General features: G+C 52.7%; 1 protein-coding gene across 5 annotated transcripts in view; it reads left to right on the top strand.

The window, feature by feature from the left end:
* Positions 1-17,671, top strand: part of RGS3 (regulator of G protein signaling 3) — a 176,130-nt gene that overhangs the window by 77,926 nt on the left and 80,533 nt on the right. For 3 of the 5 annotated variants that reach the window (XM_037798589.1, XM_037798590.1, XM_037798592.1), the window contains 6 exons: positions 6,985-7,045; positions 8,129-8,219; positions 8,810-8,865; positions 15,254-15,335; positions 16,018-16,123; positions 16,871-17,222. In XM_037798589.1, the coding sequence (XP_037654517.1) occupies positions 6,985-7,045; positions 8,129-8,219; positions 8,810-8,865; positions 15,254-15,335; positions 16,018-16,123; positions 16,871-17,222 (748 nt within the window). Of the gene's footprint in view, positions 1-6,984; positions 7,046-8,128; positions 8,220-8,809; positions 8,866-10,811; positions 11,424-15,253; positions 15,336-16,017; positions 16,124-16,870; positions 17,223-17,671 lie in introns of those variants that run through there. The other 2 variants (XM_037798596.1, XM_037798591.1) reach the window with 2 other exon arrangements.

The raw sequence follows: 17,671 nt of genomic DNA, 5'->3' as shown, positions 1-17,671 counted from the left end.
CAGTGAACAGTAGAGCCAGGATGCAAATCCAGAGTCCTCACTCTTAACACTTCTGCCTCTGGGTGCAAGCTGAAGGGCAGGAGAAGAACAAGGCATACAGCCCTGGATGGGGCAGAGGTGGAGTGGGGAGGGGTCTGCAAACTCATTGGTATCGCTGGAGGGTCAAGTACAAAGTAGGTAAGGGCTAGACAAAGGAGGGACTGGTTAGATGAAGAGGTTGGCATAAGATTCTAGGATCCCGTAGGTTCTGTTAGGAGTGGTGGGTTTTCTCCTCGGGGCCAATGGTTCTCGATCCCAGCTAGGCATTGGAATCACCTGGGATGCTTGTGAGAAACACAGGTTCCCAGGGCACCCCAGACTGATTAGATCCGAATCTTCATGAGCAGAGTCCAGGAATATGACTTTAAGCATGTTGTAGGGGGTGATCCTCATGCAGCTAGCTTGGCGTTTAGGAATCTGTTTGGCAGTGGGGAGATTTCAGAGGGTTTTGAGAAGGGGAATGACAAGCCCAGAAGTACGTTCTAGATCTATTATTTCTATAGGTTTTTGAAGAAGGATTGGATTGAGGAGGAATTAGGGGATTCCCTTGGTGATCTGGCAGAGAAGTAATTTAGGGATAGAGAGGAGGGAAACCAATCCAGAACCTACCTAGGAGATTAGCTCCAGAGTGCTTAGTGGCTGTGAGAGCAGTGGAGAAGTCGGGTTAGCCACTAGGTGGCTGCTGATGTCCCAGACTCAGGCAGAGTGTGCTGGAGGGAAGGAGAATCAGCTCTGGACACGGGGATGGCGGTGCCTGGGTAGAGGGTGGGTAGAGCTGGGTAGAGGGTGGTGGCCTTTGCCAGCCTGGAGCTCAGGGTGGGGAGACGTCTGTGCCAGCGATGCAGATGTGGGGGCCGTCCTCCCAAAGGCAGTGGGTGAGACTTGGTGAGCAGTTGAGGCAGCGGAAGAGCATCGAGCATCAAGGACCAAGGCTCGCCTTACTGTCTTTGGAGGGACAGGCAAAGGAAGAGGAGGCCCCGAAGGTGACAGCGGAGGAGTGTCAGAGGGACAGAGTGCATCCTGGTGGGTCCCCTGGGCAGAGGCAAGGATTGGAACAGGTGTGGAGGCAGACGCCAAACTGTGGGAGGAGCTGCTGTCTCCACTATGGTCTCCTTTCTGCAAGACCCAAGCGTGCTGGGCAGGGAGTTACTGGGGAAGAAGCCAGTAATGCAATTCACGTTTTCTGGAAAACGAAGTGAGGCCAGGGAAAGTGAGTCAGCACCCAGGGAGGCAGCGTGACCGAGGCAGTGTCTCCGCTTGTTGCCTATTTTGGGAAAGTGAGATTCCTTCTTAAACAAATCACAGTTAAACTTGTGGTCACGGTCCCGACCCAAGGCTCAAGAGGGACGGAGCAGGTTCAGACAGGCTTGCTTTCAGGCCCGCCGAAGCAGTCAGCACCCCCAAGGCTGGCCCAGCCGGTGGGAAGGGTAGCCTCGTCCCATTTCTGAACAAGAAGGCCTCTGAGCCGGAGAAGGCAGGCAGAGGGAGTGCAGGAAACTTCTGAATGCTCTCAAATCAAATCTGCTTCTCTGAAGGGTGGACGTTCAGCTTACCAACCATGAAAGACAATTGCGGAAGGAAGAAAATCAACACTTACTGAACTCCTCTCTGTGCCAAGCACTTTACATGCATTATCTCATTTAATCCGCATAGCAACCCGAGAGGTAGGCATTATTATTGTCCCTCTCTTAAGAGAAGAGGAAACTGAGGCTTATGGAGGTGAAGGAACTTGCCTGAGGTTATATAATATAATCAAAGCTCATATTTATTGAGCACTTACTATGTGTGGACATGAATCTAAGCACATTTTATGCATTATCTCATTTGATCATCACAACACTGTATGGGGTAGGTATTATTATTCTTTTTTTTTCCCCCCACAACTGAAGAAAGAGGCACAGAGAGGTTAAGTAACTTGCCCAAGGTAACACAGCCAGGATGCAGTGAAAACAAGGTGCAAATTTGGGCGGTCTGGTGCCAAGCCCATGTAATTGTTTTTTTCGGTTGTTTGTTTTGTTTTGTTTGTTTATTTAAATGTATAAGCATATCACTACTTTTATTTTCGCTTAAGTCCAAGAAGCCCGTGTACTTTTAACCAGATTACAGCACACGTGATTGTCTGACATGGGTGATAAATGTCTCCACACTCTTTCTGTGTCAGGACACTGACATGGGTGATAAATGTCTCCACACTCTTTCTGTGTCAGGACACTTCTTCCTCGGGCCTTGAGCTACAGCTACTTCCATGGGATTTATAGTGTAGTTTTATGTAAAGCACCCAGCTGAATGTGTGGTGGTCACACTTCAGAACCAATAGTAGATAAAATGGAAGCTTCTGTTTCATTAGTTGTCACAATCCTTCCAGTGATGGCTGTAAACTTTGCTTAAAGAACCAAGATAATGGGCAGAGAAGCTGGGCCCTGACTTGCTGTGAGATCGTGAGTGAGTCCCTTTCCCTCCTTGGGCCTCTGTTTCCTCATCTGCAAGCTGCAGCCATCTCCAAGATCTCCTTCAGCATCCAGGTCCTGTGAGCTACAGAAGTGAACTACTTTTTATGTTTTTAAAAGTTGTAGACATTTTCAAACATGTGCATGGATAAAAGTATTGTATAATCAATCCCCATATACCGACAGCCCAGCTTCATCGATTATCAGCATATGGCCAATCTTATTTTATCTATGCCTCCACCCACTTTCTCCTTGCGCCCCGTCCAGTGGATTGTTTTAAAACAAATCTTGAACATCATCTCCTCTCATCTATATATGTCTCTAAAAGATGACTTAAAAAAAAAAACACAACGCCATTATCACACTTAAAACATTAGCAGTAGTTCCTTAATATCATTGAATGTGATTCTGAGCTATTTAAAAGTTCTGTTTGATGATATGATGAAAGCTAAATTGAAGCTTCTGTATCAGTCACAGTTTTTTCAGAACTTATGGCTAGAGAATGATCTTGGAGAGAATTGTGATGTTATGTACCAAGTTTATAAAATCAAAGAGCATAATCTCTCCTGCTTCTGGTAGCGGCATTGACGGAGGGTCTGTTTACTGTGTGCCTGGCACTGTCCTGGGCACTGTAAGTGCACTCTCTCATTTAATCTGTTTCATAAATGAGACCTCAGTGCCAAGTACAGTTGCTGAATGCTAACAGGCTTTTGACCAGAGGTGGGTACTGAACCTAAAGAAAGAAAAGAATGGGAAAAATACATGTTCAATCTAAGCCATCAAATCCAAAACAAATTGAGATGACATGGTATAACACTGCAACAGGAATAATTTAAGGCCCCCTGGAGAGAGGATTAAAGGGTATTCCCTCGAAATGATTCATTTTCATTTTGCAGTGGGTCTAGGCTTAAAAGTAAACTGAACCCTGTGCTGTTCCCTTTGTGTATTCCAGAAAGCCTAACCTCTGAGCTTTTGTACTGGCTGTTCCCTCTGCCTGAAATGCTCTTCCTCTCATTTCCTGTAGCTCATCTCATTGGTCTTCCCTGAGCCTCTCAGCCCTAAACTACCTCTCGCCTCTCCAAGCTTTCAGCATTGTTGCCTGCACTATTCATTTGTCACTCTCGCCCTGTCTTTTTACATCTCCTGCCCTACTGTCTTGAATGTCTGTTTAAATTCCTGCCTGTTTGTCTTGTTTCCTTGATGTTCGGTGCCTGCCAGCTGTAGGTATGATGGGGTCATCCATTCGTCAAGGCTTCCCCCTAGAGCACTCTGCCCTGAGCTCAGGATTGGGCGTTCAGAGTAACTAAGGCTTGGGCCTTGGACAGTCTTAAGCAGTCTTCAGGGTGAGCGTTAGTTCCCAAGAGTAAAAATTGACCGGGATCTTCCCGAGTACTCAGGTTGCATGTAAAAGAGTTTTTCTTCCTCCCAAGATGTTTGAAAAGCAGGCTTCAGAGATAGCTAATTGAGGAACACTTAGAGGGAGGTTCCTGCTTATGGACATTAATTGTGGCAGTTTACTCTGCCTGAGTTATCGTGAAATCATTGGAGGCCCCTTAGCAGGAAGCAAAGCTCAGGGGAAGCTATTAACCATTTAACTTTCTCCAAGCACCAGGGAATGAAAAATTCCGCTTACTGAAGAGCAGGGAGAGGCAGCATTTATTACAGCTAAATCTCCGTGCCCGTAGATTTAGAAGAGTTACAGCCATGCCCATTATGTGGTGTGGGCACCTAGGCACCAGCTGGGTTTCTCTTGAACATGTGGACAAACATTAAATCGGTGACGAGGACTTTGGCAGCGTCTTGACAAGACTTTTCTGGAATGGCTGCTCAGATCGGTGTCTGCCGCTTGTGCTGGTCACTGTGACTGCCCCACATTGGTGCTGACTTGGTGGTGGGAGGGGGAGGTGGATATGGCTGGGTCACTTTCCCTCATTGTCCTCTTTGAATACATTATAAAGAGGGAGTCTTGATTGATGGGAGGGTCAAAGAAGAGAGGAGAGAAGATGGAGCTGAGGCTGGAGGAGACGGGGGCTGGGGAGAGCAGGGGTGAGAGGCGGAGGGAGAGACGGCTGCGGTTCCAAGGGTGGATTTGCAGGGCAGGTGGGGCAGTCCTGAGGACCAGTCCCCAGCATTCTGCATCCCCACCCCTCATTTGGCTTGGCTGCCTGTTTTGTTTTGCTTAGGACTGTTAGGTGGTGAGCTGCTACCCTTTCCGGAGAATCCAAACAATATGTATTTATAGAAATCTTCTAGATCACTGGCCCTTAATTGGGATGGGCATCTGGGGTGGGGGGCGAGGATGTGCCCTGTAGGAGTGCCTGGAGAACTTTCTAGATTCCCATACCTGGACCCCGTCTTGGACCCACTGCATACGGGTCCCCAGGAGCGGCCAGGGGGCCCAGCCCTCAGATTCCAGGTGGTTCAGTTGTGCAACTCTGACCAGAACTGCTATCCTAGCTCAGGCCCCCGAAGACCAGATTCCCTGGGAAGTGGTTCCCCAGAGAGTTCACAGGCAGCCCACCTGTCTTTAGACCCACCTTTGACATTGTGCCTTTCCCAGGGCATGTGAAATCCCTCTTTTTTGTGGGTCCTTCAGATATTGAAGTGAGCTGTCAGGCTTAAGCTCTAGTCTAAATATCCATCTTGTTTCTTGATCACCGGCTATTAAAGCAACCTATGAAGGGGTGAAGGGGAAGGGAACAGAATTAGCACAGAGTTAGCATAGAGCAGGATGTGATAGAACAGAAGTGCTTAAAAATACCTCTATACACCCCCCCCCCATAACAAAAATAGTGTTTGTTCCTTGTGAAATCTTTAGAACACTGGAACCCAAAGAAGAAAACAAAAATCCCTTATTATCTCACCTAGTATATACAAACATTGTTCATATTTTCATGGGTGTCTTATTAAACTATAGATATGTAAATTACCTTTTCTCTAATAGTAGCCAAGTTAGTTTTTGCATTTCGTTAAGATCAATTTATGCCATTGTTATTGAAAGCTGAACGGTGGAGATTCTTCAGTAGTGTTGAATTCCTCCAGCCAAGAAGAACCAGAGAGAACTCAGTCCCTCCCCGCAGCTTGGCATTTCCCCTGAGGCTGGCCCGGCTCACTCCCACCCGCCCAGATGACAGCCAGGCCAGTTGGGCCTGGGTGACCTTTGTGTCAGGTTGATCTGGGGCCACCTGAGAACTTCCCAGGTCCTGCCTAGACCTGAGACAAAGCTTCTTGAGCTCAATATCTCAAAACTGTCCTCCCAGATTAAGCACAATTCCTTGTGCCTCTCAGCTCTCCAGATACATCCAGCACCAGAAGAGTTAAAACCTTGCGAGGGAATATGACTCCGGGTGATGAATCTCTTCTTGACCAAAAGGGGGATGCAAAATGAGACGAAATAGTTTCAGTGGCTGAGAGATTCCAAATGGAGTCGAGAGGTCACTCTGGTGGACATTCTTATGCACTATATAGATAACACCTCTTAGGTTTTAATGTATTGGAAGAGCTAGAAGTAAATACCTGAAACTACCAAACTCCAACCCAGCAGTCTGGACTCCTGAAGACAATTATATAATAATGTAGATTACAAGGGGTGACAGTGTGATTGTGAAGACCTTGTGGATCACACTCCCTTTATCTAGTGTATGGATGAGTAGAAAAATGGGGATAAAAACTAAAGGACAAATGGGATGGGATGGGGGGATGATTTGGGTGTTCTTTTTTCACTTTTATTTTTTATTCTTGTTCTGGTTCTTTCTGATGTAAGGAAAATGTTCAGAGATAGATTGTGGTGATGAACGCATAACTATGTTATCATACTGTGGACAGTGGATTGTATACCATGGATGATTGTATGGTGTGTGAATCTATTTCAATAAAACTGAATTTAATAGAAAAAAAAAAGTACAAGCACTAAAAATGAGATACCTAGTATATAGACGTCATTTAACAATTTTGATTCATTTAGCAAAAGAAAATTTAACAGAGATCCTTGAAACCTTAGGGATAAATAATAATTTTCTTTTGTTACTGTGATATAAAATGCCAAAACACAAAACATTTAAAAAGTTATCATTCAGTTTTGAAAATGGCTGGAGTATTTTCTTTGAAACAAATGAGAGAAATAAAAATAAGGAATTTAAAAAAAAAAACAAAAAAAACACAACAAACCCTGCGAGGTAGCTCTAAGCTTCTGTGCTTGGTGGAAAGAGTCAGCAGGCATGCAGGCCTGGGATGCCCGGATTTCCCATGGGACCCCATTACTAACCAGATCTGTGACCTTGGGAAGGGAAGCAACTCTGAGCCTCAGTTTTTCCCTCTGTGAAATGGAGATAACTCTTCTCCAGCCTCTCAGCTTGGAAGGATCAAGGGCGATGATGTGGATAAGAGAGCTTTCTTTGTGAACTGCTGTGCATCGGGCAAACCTATGTTATACTTGATAATCGACCTACTGATTCAGCCCAAGGAAAGGTGCTGACTCAGGTCTCGGTTGTCCCCCTAGACAGAGCAGACTCATCGGCTGCATGAGCTTCGGAGTGAAGTCCCTCCTGACTCCGGACAAGGTGGGTCCTGGGGAAGCTTCTGGATCAGGGCTGGTCCAAGCAGGGGCCTTTCTCTGGAGCCCTTGGGTGGGGCCTCTGTCTGTGAGCTGGTGTCCCACAGAGAAGGGTGCCCAGTGGCCTGATAACAGCACTGTGCTTATCACCTGGGTTCTCTTCTTGGTCTGTTTTTGTCAGAGAGTGGTGACAGGAGGCTCCAAGTCCTCCTGGAGGTTTTGGGTCTGGTGTCTGCCATTCAGGTCACTGGCAGGCCCTTGGGGCTCACAGCATTCCTGGGCCACCCCTGGAGGAGGAGGGCCCAGTGCTTCTCATCCTGACGTGGTCTGCCAGTCTGATGTTCTGGGTCTAGCCTGGGCTTGGGGATGGATTGTGTGGTGCCATCCACTACGGAGCTTTCCTTCAGGCTGGGTGAGGGCTCTCTGGGATCTAGAGGCCACTCCTTCTGGATGTCCCATTCCTGATCCATCTCCATTCGCACTGCACCCCCCAAAATGGAGGCTTTTGAGCAGGGAAGGAACATGCTCCTTTTGCACATCCCTGGAAATGTCTTGGTGGCCCTGCTGCCCAACTTTGTGTCCTGGTAGTGCAGGCTGGGGTGGGTGGCTGAGGACCTGTTACCTGCATGTGAATCACGGTTGTTTCTTTTAGCTGCAACCTCAGCTTCATTCCCCCTTGAGAGAAAATATTCCTCCGTGGGGACTGCACAGGAGCCTTAGGATGCCTGCTTTCTGACTTCCCCATACCTCCCTTCCTCCCTCCTTCCCATTCTCTCAGCAAAGCATCTATTGGGCTCCTAGTGTCTACCAGGCACATTGCCAGGCACGTCCAGGAGCCTGTGCACAGCTTAGTGGAACAGGCAGGTGTGTGAACAGGTGGTCTTCCGGGGGTAGAGCTCTGGGGGAATTGTGCAGAAGGGAGACATTCCACCTCCATGCTGGAACATCAGGCAAGGCTTCCTCGGGGTGCAGGCATGGGAGCATTTGGGGCAGGGAGGCCGGGGTGTCTGTTTCTGCGGAGATGCTGCTCCTGGCCTGGTCTGCGCCCTCTGCCTCTATCTGACACATGTCACTCCCTGTCTCATAACAGGAGATCAGCGGCTGGTACTACCTTCTGGGGGAGGACCTGGGCCAGACCAAGCACCTGAAGGTGGCCAGGCGGCGGCTGCGGCCCCTGAGAGGTGTGTCATGCCCCTTTTCAGTCCCCATGTTTTGTGACACCTGTCACCCCATGCTGTGATCAGACCACTGGGTCCAGGGATTACTTCTCACGGGCAGCCTGGTGAGAAAGCAGGCTGCAGGAAGCCTCTTGCCCGTGATGCCATTATTTATCTGGTTGGGCTTTCCCTGGAGGGGGTGATGGGCCTGACCCCACGTGGCTCAGCTCCCCCACCTCTTGCTCACGGAGGGCTGAGCTTTGGAAGCTTCCGAATGGCCCCTTCCCCGGGCTCTGTGGTGTCGGGGACCACCTCTGGGCTGACGTCAGGGCCACCACTTCTATGACCAGGGCATCTGGTGCCTGCCATGAGTGTGAGACTCAGGGCCTGCATCTGCGTCCGCTTCAGTTCTGTCCTCTCTCCCTCCCACCCCCTGCAGCCCTGGCTCCCGAGCCCTTGCCTGGGCCGAGCCTTGGGCATCCCCACGCCCTGATGCCAGAAGCGGCCTTGGTGGCTACCCGGCCTGGCATTCCAGCCCTGCCCGCCAGATGGTCTGTGAAACGGTCCCCGACATGCCAGCAGAAACTTTCTGACTCTCTTCTGTTGCCTTCCAGACCCGCTGCTGAGAATGCCGGGAGGTGGGGACACCGAGAATGGGCAGCAACTCCAGGTACGTGGGTGTCACCTGGCTGGAGGGGCCCGAGCCCTGCTCGGGGGGCTCAGACCTCTTCTCAGGTCCTCGGCCCAGCAGACCTCTGAACAGGGCAGCATTTGGTGCCTGCGGCTCTGGTTTACTTGGTGCAAACTCAGCAAGTCATGGATTCTGAAGGGGTTATTTCTCGATGTTCCTAAGTGGTTTTTCAGGTTATCCATGGTTGGGGCAGGGCCGGGACAAGAGCCAGCCCCACCTGGGGATGAGGGGCCTGGACCTCCCTGGCCTTCAGCCTCTAGAAGCCGAGTCCTCCCCTTCCCATAGGCCCCCCTCGGGCCCCCAGATTCCCCTGGCACTGTGACTAGACCCCCCTCAGCCCAGGCCCGTCTGGTATGAGGAAGCAGCCGTGATTCTGAATCTGAGGCCCCTGGGTTTCACTCCACTAGGACTTTGAATTTGGAGAGGAACCTTCACTTAGGGATTTGGGAGAAGTCTCTGAGATTCACTGCATCTCTTTGCAGGGTGTGGCAGGTGATCCTGGGTTTTCTCTAACAACAAAGAGGGAACAGCAAAATTCCAGTGACTGAGTATCCACTCGATGCCAGGGGCTGTTACTGTCTAATTGAATCCTTGTGTCACCTCTGAGGCAGTTGTTATTTGCCGATTTTACAGATGAGGGGGGCATGTAAGAGATGCAAGGTTCCTCTCCAAGGCAACACAGACAGCCAGCAGGGGAGGTGGACCCAAGCCCGGCTTGTCCATCTCCTATGTGCACCACCTCACATGGCTTGCTATGCACAGACTTGTTAGGATATGATGTTATATTTTCAATAATATCTTGCATGTATTATATTATAATCTACAAAATATTTTCTCTTTCATTTAATCAATTCATTCATTCACTCACTGAGTAAATATTTACCAATGACCTACATGGGCCAGGCCCTGGGCTGGGTGCTGGGGTGCAGCCATGAACCAGTCAAAGGCCCCCACCCTCACGCAGTGTCGAGCTGTGCTGTCCAGTGTGGTAGCCACTGTCTGCCAGGGGTGACTGAGGAGCTGAATTTTAACTTTTATTTTATTTGAATTCATTTAATTTTACTTTGCCCCATGTGCCTGGCTACCATTTTGGACAGCAGAGTTTTAGTGTGTATTAATTAATCAACACAGTATTAGAGTATTAAATTGCTAGGTTTCTCCTTCCTGTGGCTCCGTTATCCCAGTGAGAGGGTCAAAGCTTTCCTCTGGCTTCAGGGCAGGGGGAGAGCTGCAAAGACCTTTCTCTCTTTCTGTCTTCTTGCTGAGCACAGAGAGGACAGAGCCCAGGGAGCCTCCCTGGTGACATGTGGGAATTACATGGACATCAGGTTTTTGGCTGACTTGGGACAGTCCTGCTGCCTGCTGGATTTTGCACAAAGGGCCCTTCAGTTTTCCTGGGTTTGCAAACTCAAGAGGTGACAGTAGGGCTCAGCAGATAGGGGGTAATGACCAGAAGCTTGGCCGGGGCCAGGGGAGAGCCCCCAGAGGTCACCCGTTCCACTCCCTCATCTTACAAATGGGGAGATGGAGGCCCAGAAACCTGGGGGAGCAGCCCATGGTCCCACAGCAACCAAAGCTGGGCATGCCCAAGGGACACTCTGGCCTCAAGCATGTGAGTGGATGGGCTGCCCCAGGCTTGGGGTGCGGCCTGGAGAACTGGGCCTGCCGTGTGCTGCTCTTTAGGATGAGCCCTGGGACTGCAAGGCAGAAAGCAAGATCTGGTCCCGGCCCCAGCTCCACCACTGCCCTGCTGTCGCCTGAACCCCTCCAGGCTGCCCGCTCCTCCTCTGTGACATGAGGAGGCTGGGCCGTGCGATGATTTGGAAATCCCTTCCAGATTGGATTTTATGGTCTATGGACCATCAGATCCTGGATGCAGCCCACTGGTATGGGTGAGGAAACTGGCTTTGAAGTAGCTTCCAAATGGCAGGCAGGTCCTGTGTCTCTAAATGCTTCTTGTTCCCTTTCTTGAGAGAGGATGCTTGTGGGGACACCCCCCCTCCCAGCCCCCAAGGCCTCCTTTGGGCTGGGTTAGCCCCCGGATTTGCCTTGGGGACCCTGGGACTTGCAGGGAGGTGGCGTTGTTAGAGAGCAGACCTGCTCTCTGCCTGGGTCCCCATCCGGCGAGGGGTGTTTGTGAGAACGCTGGAATCACCCAGTGGCCCGTGGTGGAGAATGCAGCCAGAACAAAGCCGCCCTCTCCCCGCTGGGGCCTGGGGAATACTAACGAGTTGACAGGAATTTTAATATAAAACTCTCCCTCTTCCTTGTCATTCTGAGGTTTCAGGAAGCCTTCGGGCTTATCGTGCAGAGGCACACAGTGCAGACAGGGCTCAGGGAGGTGAGAGGTGATTTCCTGCCATTCTTCTGCGGGGCGGCTTCCCAGGGCGCTCATGCCAGGCTGACGGGGCGCAGTGCGGGCTCCCGCTGCTGGGGGAGAGCTGGGTTTTCATGGGGCGGCGGCCGAGGCAGGACTCACAGCCATGAACCGCTTCAATGGGCTCTGCAAGGTGTGCTCGGAGCGCCGCTACCGCCAGGTGGGTGCTCAGGCCCTGGGGGCGTCACGGGGTATCCTTGGGGGATGGGGGTAGGTGCTCCCCCGAGCAGGACCTCTCCCCACACCAGGCCTCCCGTGCCTCTTCCCACTCCTGGTAGGTCCATTTTGATCTAGTGGAGGGTAGAGGCAGGAGCTGGACCCGAGGGCTATCCTGTTACCCACTGCCCCTCTTCGGGGGCGAAGGAGTCTGGCCTGTGGGTTTCCCTCGCCACTGACGGGGGCTCCCGGGTGAAAGTATCTCACCGATTTTCTCTTTATTTTGATTTAGGGGTGGAGGGTAGGTTCAGAAGAGCATCCAAGCCTGAGATTGGGAAGGGCTCGGTGGTTGAGCAGCTGGGTGTTTTTGGAGGAGGACTGGTAATTTGCTAACTTGATCCCCTACTTCTGATGGGATGGCCATACCTGTTCAGTGTTTTGTGAGTCTGTGAGTGTGCAAGTGTTTTTTGTAGGTGTTGGTGTGTCTGCCTGTGTGTGTGGCAGAGTGTGTCTGCATCTGTGTGTGCACACCTGATTTTCCTCCCTGTCTCCCTGATGCCTTGAGGTGGCTCAGGAGTCCTTTGGCTTTGGAGCCCTGCTTCACTGAGAGGGGCTGGCCTCTCAGCCCCCAGACTTGCAACGTGGGGCAGAGGGGGAGCAGTGAGTCCCTCTGGAATGATGATGAGGTAAGGGAGGGCCAAGCCAAAAGGGATCTCAGGAATTGTTCCAATTTTTAAAATATAGGAAAATCCCTTTGCTTATCGTAGTGACAGCCAGAATCTAGGCCTCCGACTCCTTCTGGCAAGCAGTGCTCAGATCCTGGGTTGATGCCCAGAGGGTCCCTCCTGCATCCTGGCACCCACCTGCCAGGGGACCTGAATGTTCTCCCTCCAGCCCTCCCCGGCTCGTGGGTCCTGCCCTGCACAGCCCCACTTTGTGCTCCCTGCCCTTCAGGGCGGGCAGAGTAGCCCGTGCACATCAGCAATCGTGTGGTGGAGTGGGGAGGCAGATGAAACATCCAGGGGTCCTTAGGACTCTGGGGCCAGAGGACCAGGGACACAGCTGGCAGCCGGAGTGACTGGGCTGAGCTGGGGTCGGACTGAGGGTCTGGGACCAGAGTTCAAGGCCAATCCTCGGTGAAAAACCAGTGTGGGTTGAGAACAGCAGGTTTGTGTCAGATCTGCGGTTCTGCCCCCTTTAGTGGTGGCTCTTGAGCAGGCCGCTTTACCTCTCTGAGCTCCAATTTCCTTGTCAGTAAAAGAGGGATAATAATATCCTGCAGATGGGAAGCTATACATTAAGTGCCTGTATGTACAGACCAGGGTGTTCACTAAATGTTGGCCCTAGGGGATTAGTCGGTGCTTTAGTCCAGGCGTGATGCAGGCTCAGGAACCAGACAGGAGAGCAGAAAGCGGCGCTGGCACGGTGAGGCCTGGGAGCACTGGCAGTCCCAGCCTTGGACAGGAAGGAGCAGGAGCCACCCCAGGAAGGCGGGCCTCTGTCAGGAGCCGCCAAGGCCCGGAGTCAGGGCGGGGCCACTCCCCTTGCCTCCTGACCCAGCCCGAGGTCAGAGAGGAGGGCTGAGCCCTGGGCCCACCCTTTACTCACTTCAGGCCTCAGTCTCTTTCTCTGTAAAATGGGCACAATAAAATGAGCCCTGTGTTCCTCTCAGGGCCCTTTGGATGGTAGCATTCTCTCAATGTGGTCATTGATCACGGTGGACAGGGCGTGATTTTGCTTCCCTCACGCTGAGCCAGGACTCGGGCTCACCTCCTGACACCCTCGCCCTTCCCTTCCTCCACCTCGGGCAGGGTTGGACGGTTGTCTGCACTGGTTTTCCGGAGGCTGGTGCTGGGGCGGGGGTGGGGTGCATGGAGGGTTTCTGCGGGGTCTCCTGTCCGTGGTCCCGCCCGGATGAGGTAAGCAGGCTGTGGGAAGGGGAGCTGTTTTGCTGGAGCATATTCCTTCTCTCCAAAATTGACTCCATGGCCAGTACCCCAAGTTAGCCCTGGGCGCAGGACTGCTGGGACCCTTTCTCCAGAGCTGGTACCCCAGGAGGAGAGGTAGTGGCCCGTTAGTGGGCTAGGACTGGGAAAGTGCTAGAAAGGCTTTGGAATCTTAGCATCTGCTTGGGTTGAGGGGTGGGCTGCGAGGCCCCATGAAAATCCCTGCTGGGCCCAAAGGACACCTTGCCCTCGGCCTTAGGCTGGGCCCGGCCACTAGAGTTGCTCCTCTCCTCTAGCTTTCCATGTGCACTCCAGAGTTTGTTTTTCTTTCTTTCTTTCCAGTTTTTTTCTCTTCCTGTCTTAACTGCGTGTTTTCCCAGAATTCTTATGGGAACAGGGTATTTTCCTGCCCCCTCCCCCTTCCCCTTGTCTGTCAGGTTTCCTGTTTTACCAACTCGCTTTGAATCTAGGCCCAGGGCTGGGGGGAAGCAGAGCCTCGGGGCCCCAGCAGCTTCCAAGGCCGGGGGTCACCCTGGGCCCCTGGGGCCCTCTCCTTCCTCATGCCTGGCCTTTGGGGCAGCCCACGGGTGATCGCCAGAAGCCCAGCCTTGACAGGACTGCTGTTGAGGAAGGAGACCAGTCTCCTGCAAGGCCTGCCCTTGACCTTCCCCAGGCCTGCTGAGCTGGCATCTTCCTCAACCTGCCGGGGCCCACTCCAAGTCCCTCTTCTTTTTGAAGTCTCTTAGGACCCCAATAAACCTCTTTTCTGACGTTGGCTCCCTTAAGTCTGCAGCTCTCACACCCCTGCTCCAAGCGATCTTGAGCTGCTTTTTGGGTGGACAGGCGCTGGGTCTTCTGCACCCCCACCCAAAGCATAATTAGGGGTAGCCGCAGAGGGGGAGTGCATTGAGGCTGAACTGGGCCGAGCCAGGGGCCACACTGCACCTTGGCAGTTTCCTTCTTCTGGCAGGACCTGGACAGGCTGTCCTCATTAACATGGCCTTCACTGAGTCCCCACTGTGTGCCAAGCAGGGTGTCTGAAGTCTGACACTCTCATCTCATCCAGCGCAGTCCTTGTGTTTTGCTCTAGTGTTTGTTGTGTCCTCCTCGCTTTGGCGAGGTCTGTGTATCCTCATGTCCCTCTGGGAACCAGAGACCAGGCCTCACACCTCTTTAACTCAGCAGAGCCTGGTATGCAGTAGGAGCTCAATAAATGCCTATTGCATTGAATACAGCATCCAGAGAGCAAGACCTTTCATGGGACTTCTGGAAATTGGGATTACAGACCTACTGTGCCTGCGGCCTGAACAGGCACAGTGAGGCCAGGGGCTAGTTCAAGTCCATCTGGGCCCTGCATCCCCTTACCTGGCAGCCTCACTCAAAGCCTGAGTTGAGAACCCCAGCCCTCTGAGATAGTGGCTGTGTGCCCCTGTCTTTGCTCCTCTGTGCTCAGGGTGGGGGGTGGGGGTGGCAGCCCAGCCTGCTTTGTCTCTGGGGCTCTAGCCCTCAGCACCTGGCCAGCACTGAGCCGATGCTCTGTGAATCCCTAGGGGGAAAGGAGGAAGGGACCAAAGCTGGCAGTGGGTCACAGGTGAAGTGGAGATGTACAGGTCCCGTGGCCCCTTTGGAAAAGGGCTGGGCTGCGTATTTGCTGGAGCTGAGTAAGGTGAGGCATGCCTTTCCCAGGTGTCTTCCAGGCCCTCCCCATGTCAGCCTGGGTTTACTCCCTGCTTGGCCCACAACCCGGGGCTGAGATAGGGACAGCGAGGGGCTGGCCGGCCTCCTCCTTGGCTCTGGTTCCCTTGGGAACCCCAGGCTTCCTGACCTAGCAGCAGAGGCAGCGTGACCTCGCAGCTTCTGGAAGTAACCGGGCAGGGCTGTGTCCTAGATCACCATCCCGAGGGGGAAGGACGGCTTTGGCTTCACCATCTGCTGCGACTCTCCGGTCCGAGTCCAGGCCGTGGATTCCGGTAAGTGAGCGTGGCCTTGGTTGGTGCGCAGCTCCGCTCTCCTGCCATGCTCCTGGGAGCCCCAAGCTGGGGCAAAGGGTCTGGCTTTTCAAAATGAAAAGAATAATATTTTTCAATGGCCACAGATGAAACTGAGTTTTATGAAAATATATCCATTCCTTTTTCATTTTTATCAAAATGAAAATAAGTTTCTGTAGTCTGGCTCCCTATCATTTTGAACAGGAACGAAACCTGCAACGGAAAATGAGAGTAGTGTGTAAACTCTACTTGGAATCAGTATTTGAATCTATTTCAAGCCAGATGAGCACTTAGAAAAGCCATTCCCTCCCTATTTTTCACAAATAAAAGATGTGGCCTGGGGCTGGTGCTCAGTTAATGGTGTGAAAGGAATGAATGAAGCCCAGCCGAAGGAAGGGTTCTCGTGGGGCTGGAGGCCCTGGGCAGAAAATGAGGGACCCAGGCAGAGGGGTGGACAGCGGAGGGATGAGGCAGGCAGGGGGAGGTGAGGGCTAAGGAGAGTGTCCCTTCAGGGCCCCCCACCAAGCCCAGCCCCTCACTCCACAGATGGGGAAACAGAGAGCCCAGCCCTTGCCCGAGACACTGTGGAGGCAAAGACTCCAAATCCTTGGAGGGTCGTCTTGGGCTTCAGGAGCCCCTGAGTGGCTTCTCTTTGTCCCGGCAGGTGGCCCGGCAGAGCGGGCAGGGCTGCAGCAGCTGGACACGGTGCTGCAGCTAAACGAGAGGCCGGTGGAGCACTGGAAATGCGTGGAGCTGGCCCATGAGATCCGGTGACAGGGCAGCGGGTGGCCGAGGCCTCAGGCTGGCAGCACGTCCTCCCCACTCCAGCCCTGCTCCTGCCTCTCCCTGCTTTGCCCAGCTGTGAGCAACTCACTTTGCTCCTCAGGGAATCAGGCTCTCGTTTTGGATCCCAGAGCAAACAGCCTGGCAGAAGTTCTCCACCAGCCCCATGGGTTCATGACGTGGCTCCAGGAGGGCGCGTTCTATTTTGGTGCATTGTTTCTGCTACTAGGAGCTAAGCTCACTGTTTTTTAACTGAAGAATGTGTAGATATTGCAAATGTTTAAATTGTGCAATTAAATTGAATATTTGGGGGTCCCCTAAATTTTGATGCCCTGGGATAAAACCATAGTGGCCCCACATTAGGTTGGCCTCGAGAATTGAATAGACAAGGGCTTGCTGGCTCCTGCTTGCTTATATTCTGCCCATGGCAACACCTCTAGTTGAGCATGGCATTCTTTCCTATCTAACCCGGCCTTGGTGTGGGGGTCCTTCTTGGCCACTGCCAATTGATTGGAAGGGACCAAAGATACCCTTCTGCCATCTCTGCTTTAGATGGCCTCTTACAGCCCTTCCTGCCTGTCCCCTTTGCAGAGCTTCTCCTTTGCACCTGCTTTTTCCTCTCCCCCGCCTGCTTCCTTCTCCCCTCCTCTCCTCTTCTGTCCCTACAGACCCCCACCCTGGCTAACTTTTGTCTCCCCCAGGCTTAACTTCGCTGTGTGCCCCCCAACTTCCAGGAGCTGCCCCAGTGAGATCATCCTGCTTGTGTGGCGCATGGTGCCCCAGGTCAAGCCAGGGCCGGATGGCGGCATCCTACGGCGGGCCTCCTGCAAGTCGGCACAGGACCTCCAGTCACCCCCCAACAAGCGGGAGAAGAACTGCATGCACGGGGCCCAGCCCCGGCCCGAGCAGCGCCACAGCTGCCACCTGGTGTGTGACAGCTCGGATGGACTGCTGCTCGGCGGCTGGGAGCGCTACACTGAGGTGGCCAAGCACGGGGGGCAGCACACCCTGCCTGCGCTTTCCCGGGCTACTGCCCCCACCGACCCCAACTATATCATCCTGGCCCCACTGAATCCTGGGAGCCAGGTATGGGCAGCTGGTTCAGGGGAAGAAAGGGGCATTGGGTCACCGTGCCAGCCCAGGAAGACCCAAAGGCTCAAAATTGTGTTGTGGGGAAGGGTTTGGGGGTATTGAGCCAGGAGGCGAGGAAACCCAGGCATGGTGTGTGTGAGCCTGGGCCTTGGCGGGGCTTTCCTGGGCAGAGAGAGCAGATGGGTGTAGGTGGCCTCAGGGCACAGATCCAGAACCAGTGTGTGCGTGCGAGGGGATGTCCCAGGGCGGAAGATTTCAACTCAACAGAAGGGAAGAGCTTTCCAGCCATACGTGCTTTTCCACAGTGGGGTGGGCTGCCTTGGAAGGCAGTGAGCTCCCTGTCACAGGAAGTCTGAAGGCAGATACTGGATGATTACATGTTGGGATGATGTAGTACACTTCCCAAAACATTAGTCCCACGAGGTATTCTGGGAAATATGCTG

This window comes from Choloepus didactylus, chromosome 10, assembly GCF_015220235.1.
Source record: "Choloepus didactylus isolate mChoDid1 chromosome 10, mChoDid1.pri, whole genome shotgun sequence".
Lineage (NCBI taxonomy): Eukaryota > Metazoa > Chordata > Mammalia > Pilosa > Megalonychidae > Choloepus > Choloepus didactylus.
This window is presented reverse-complemented; position numbering and strand designations above follow the sequence as displayed.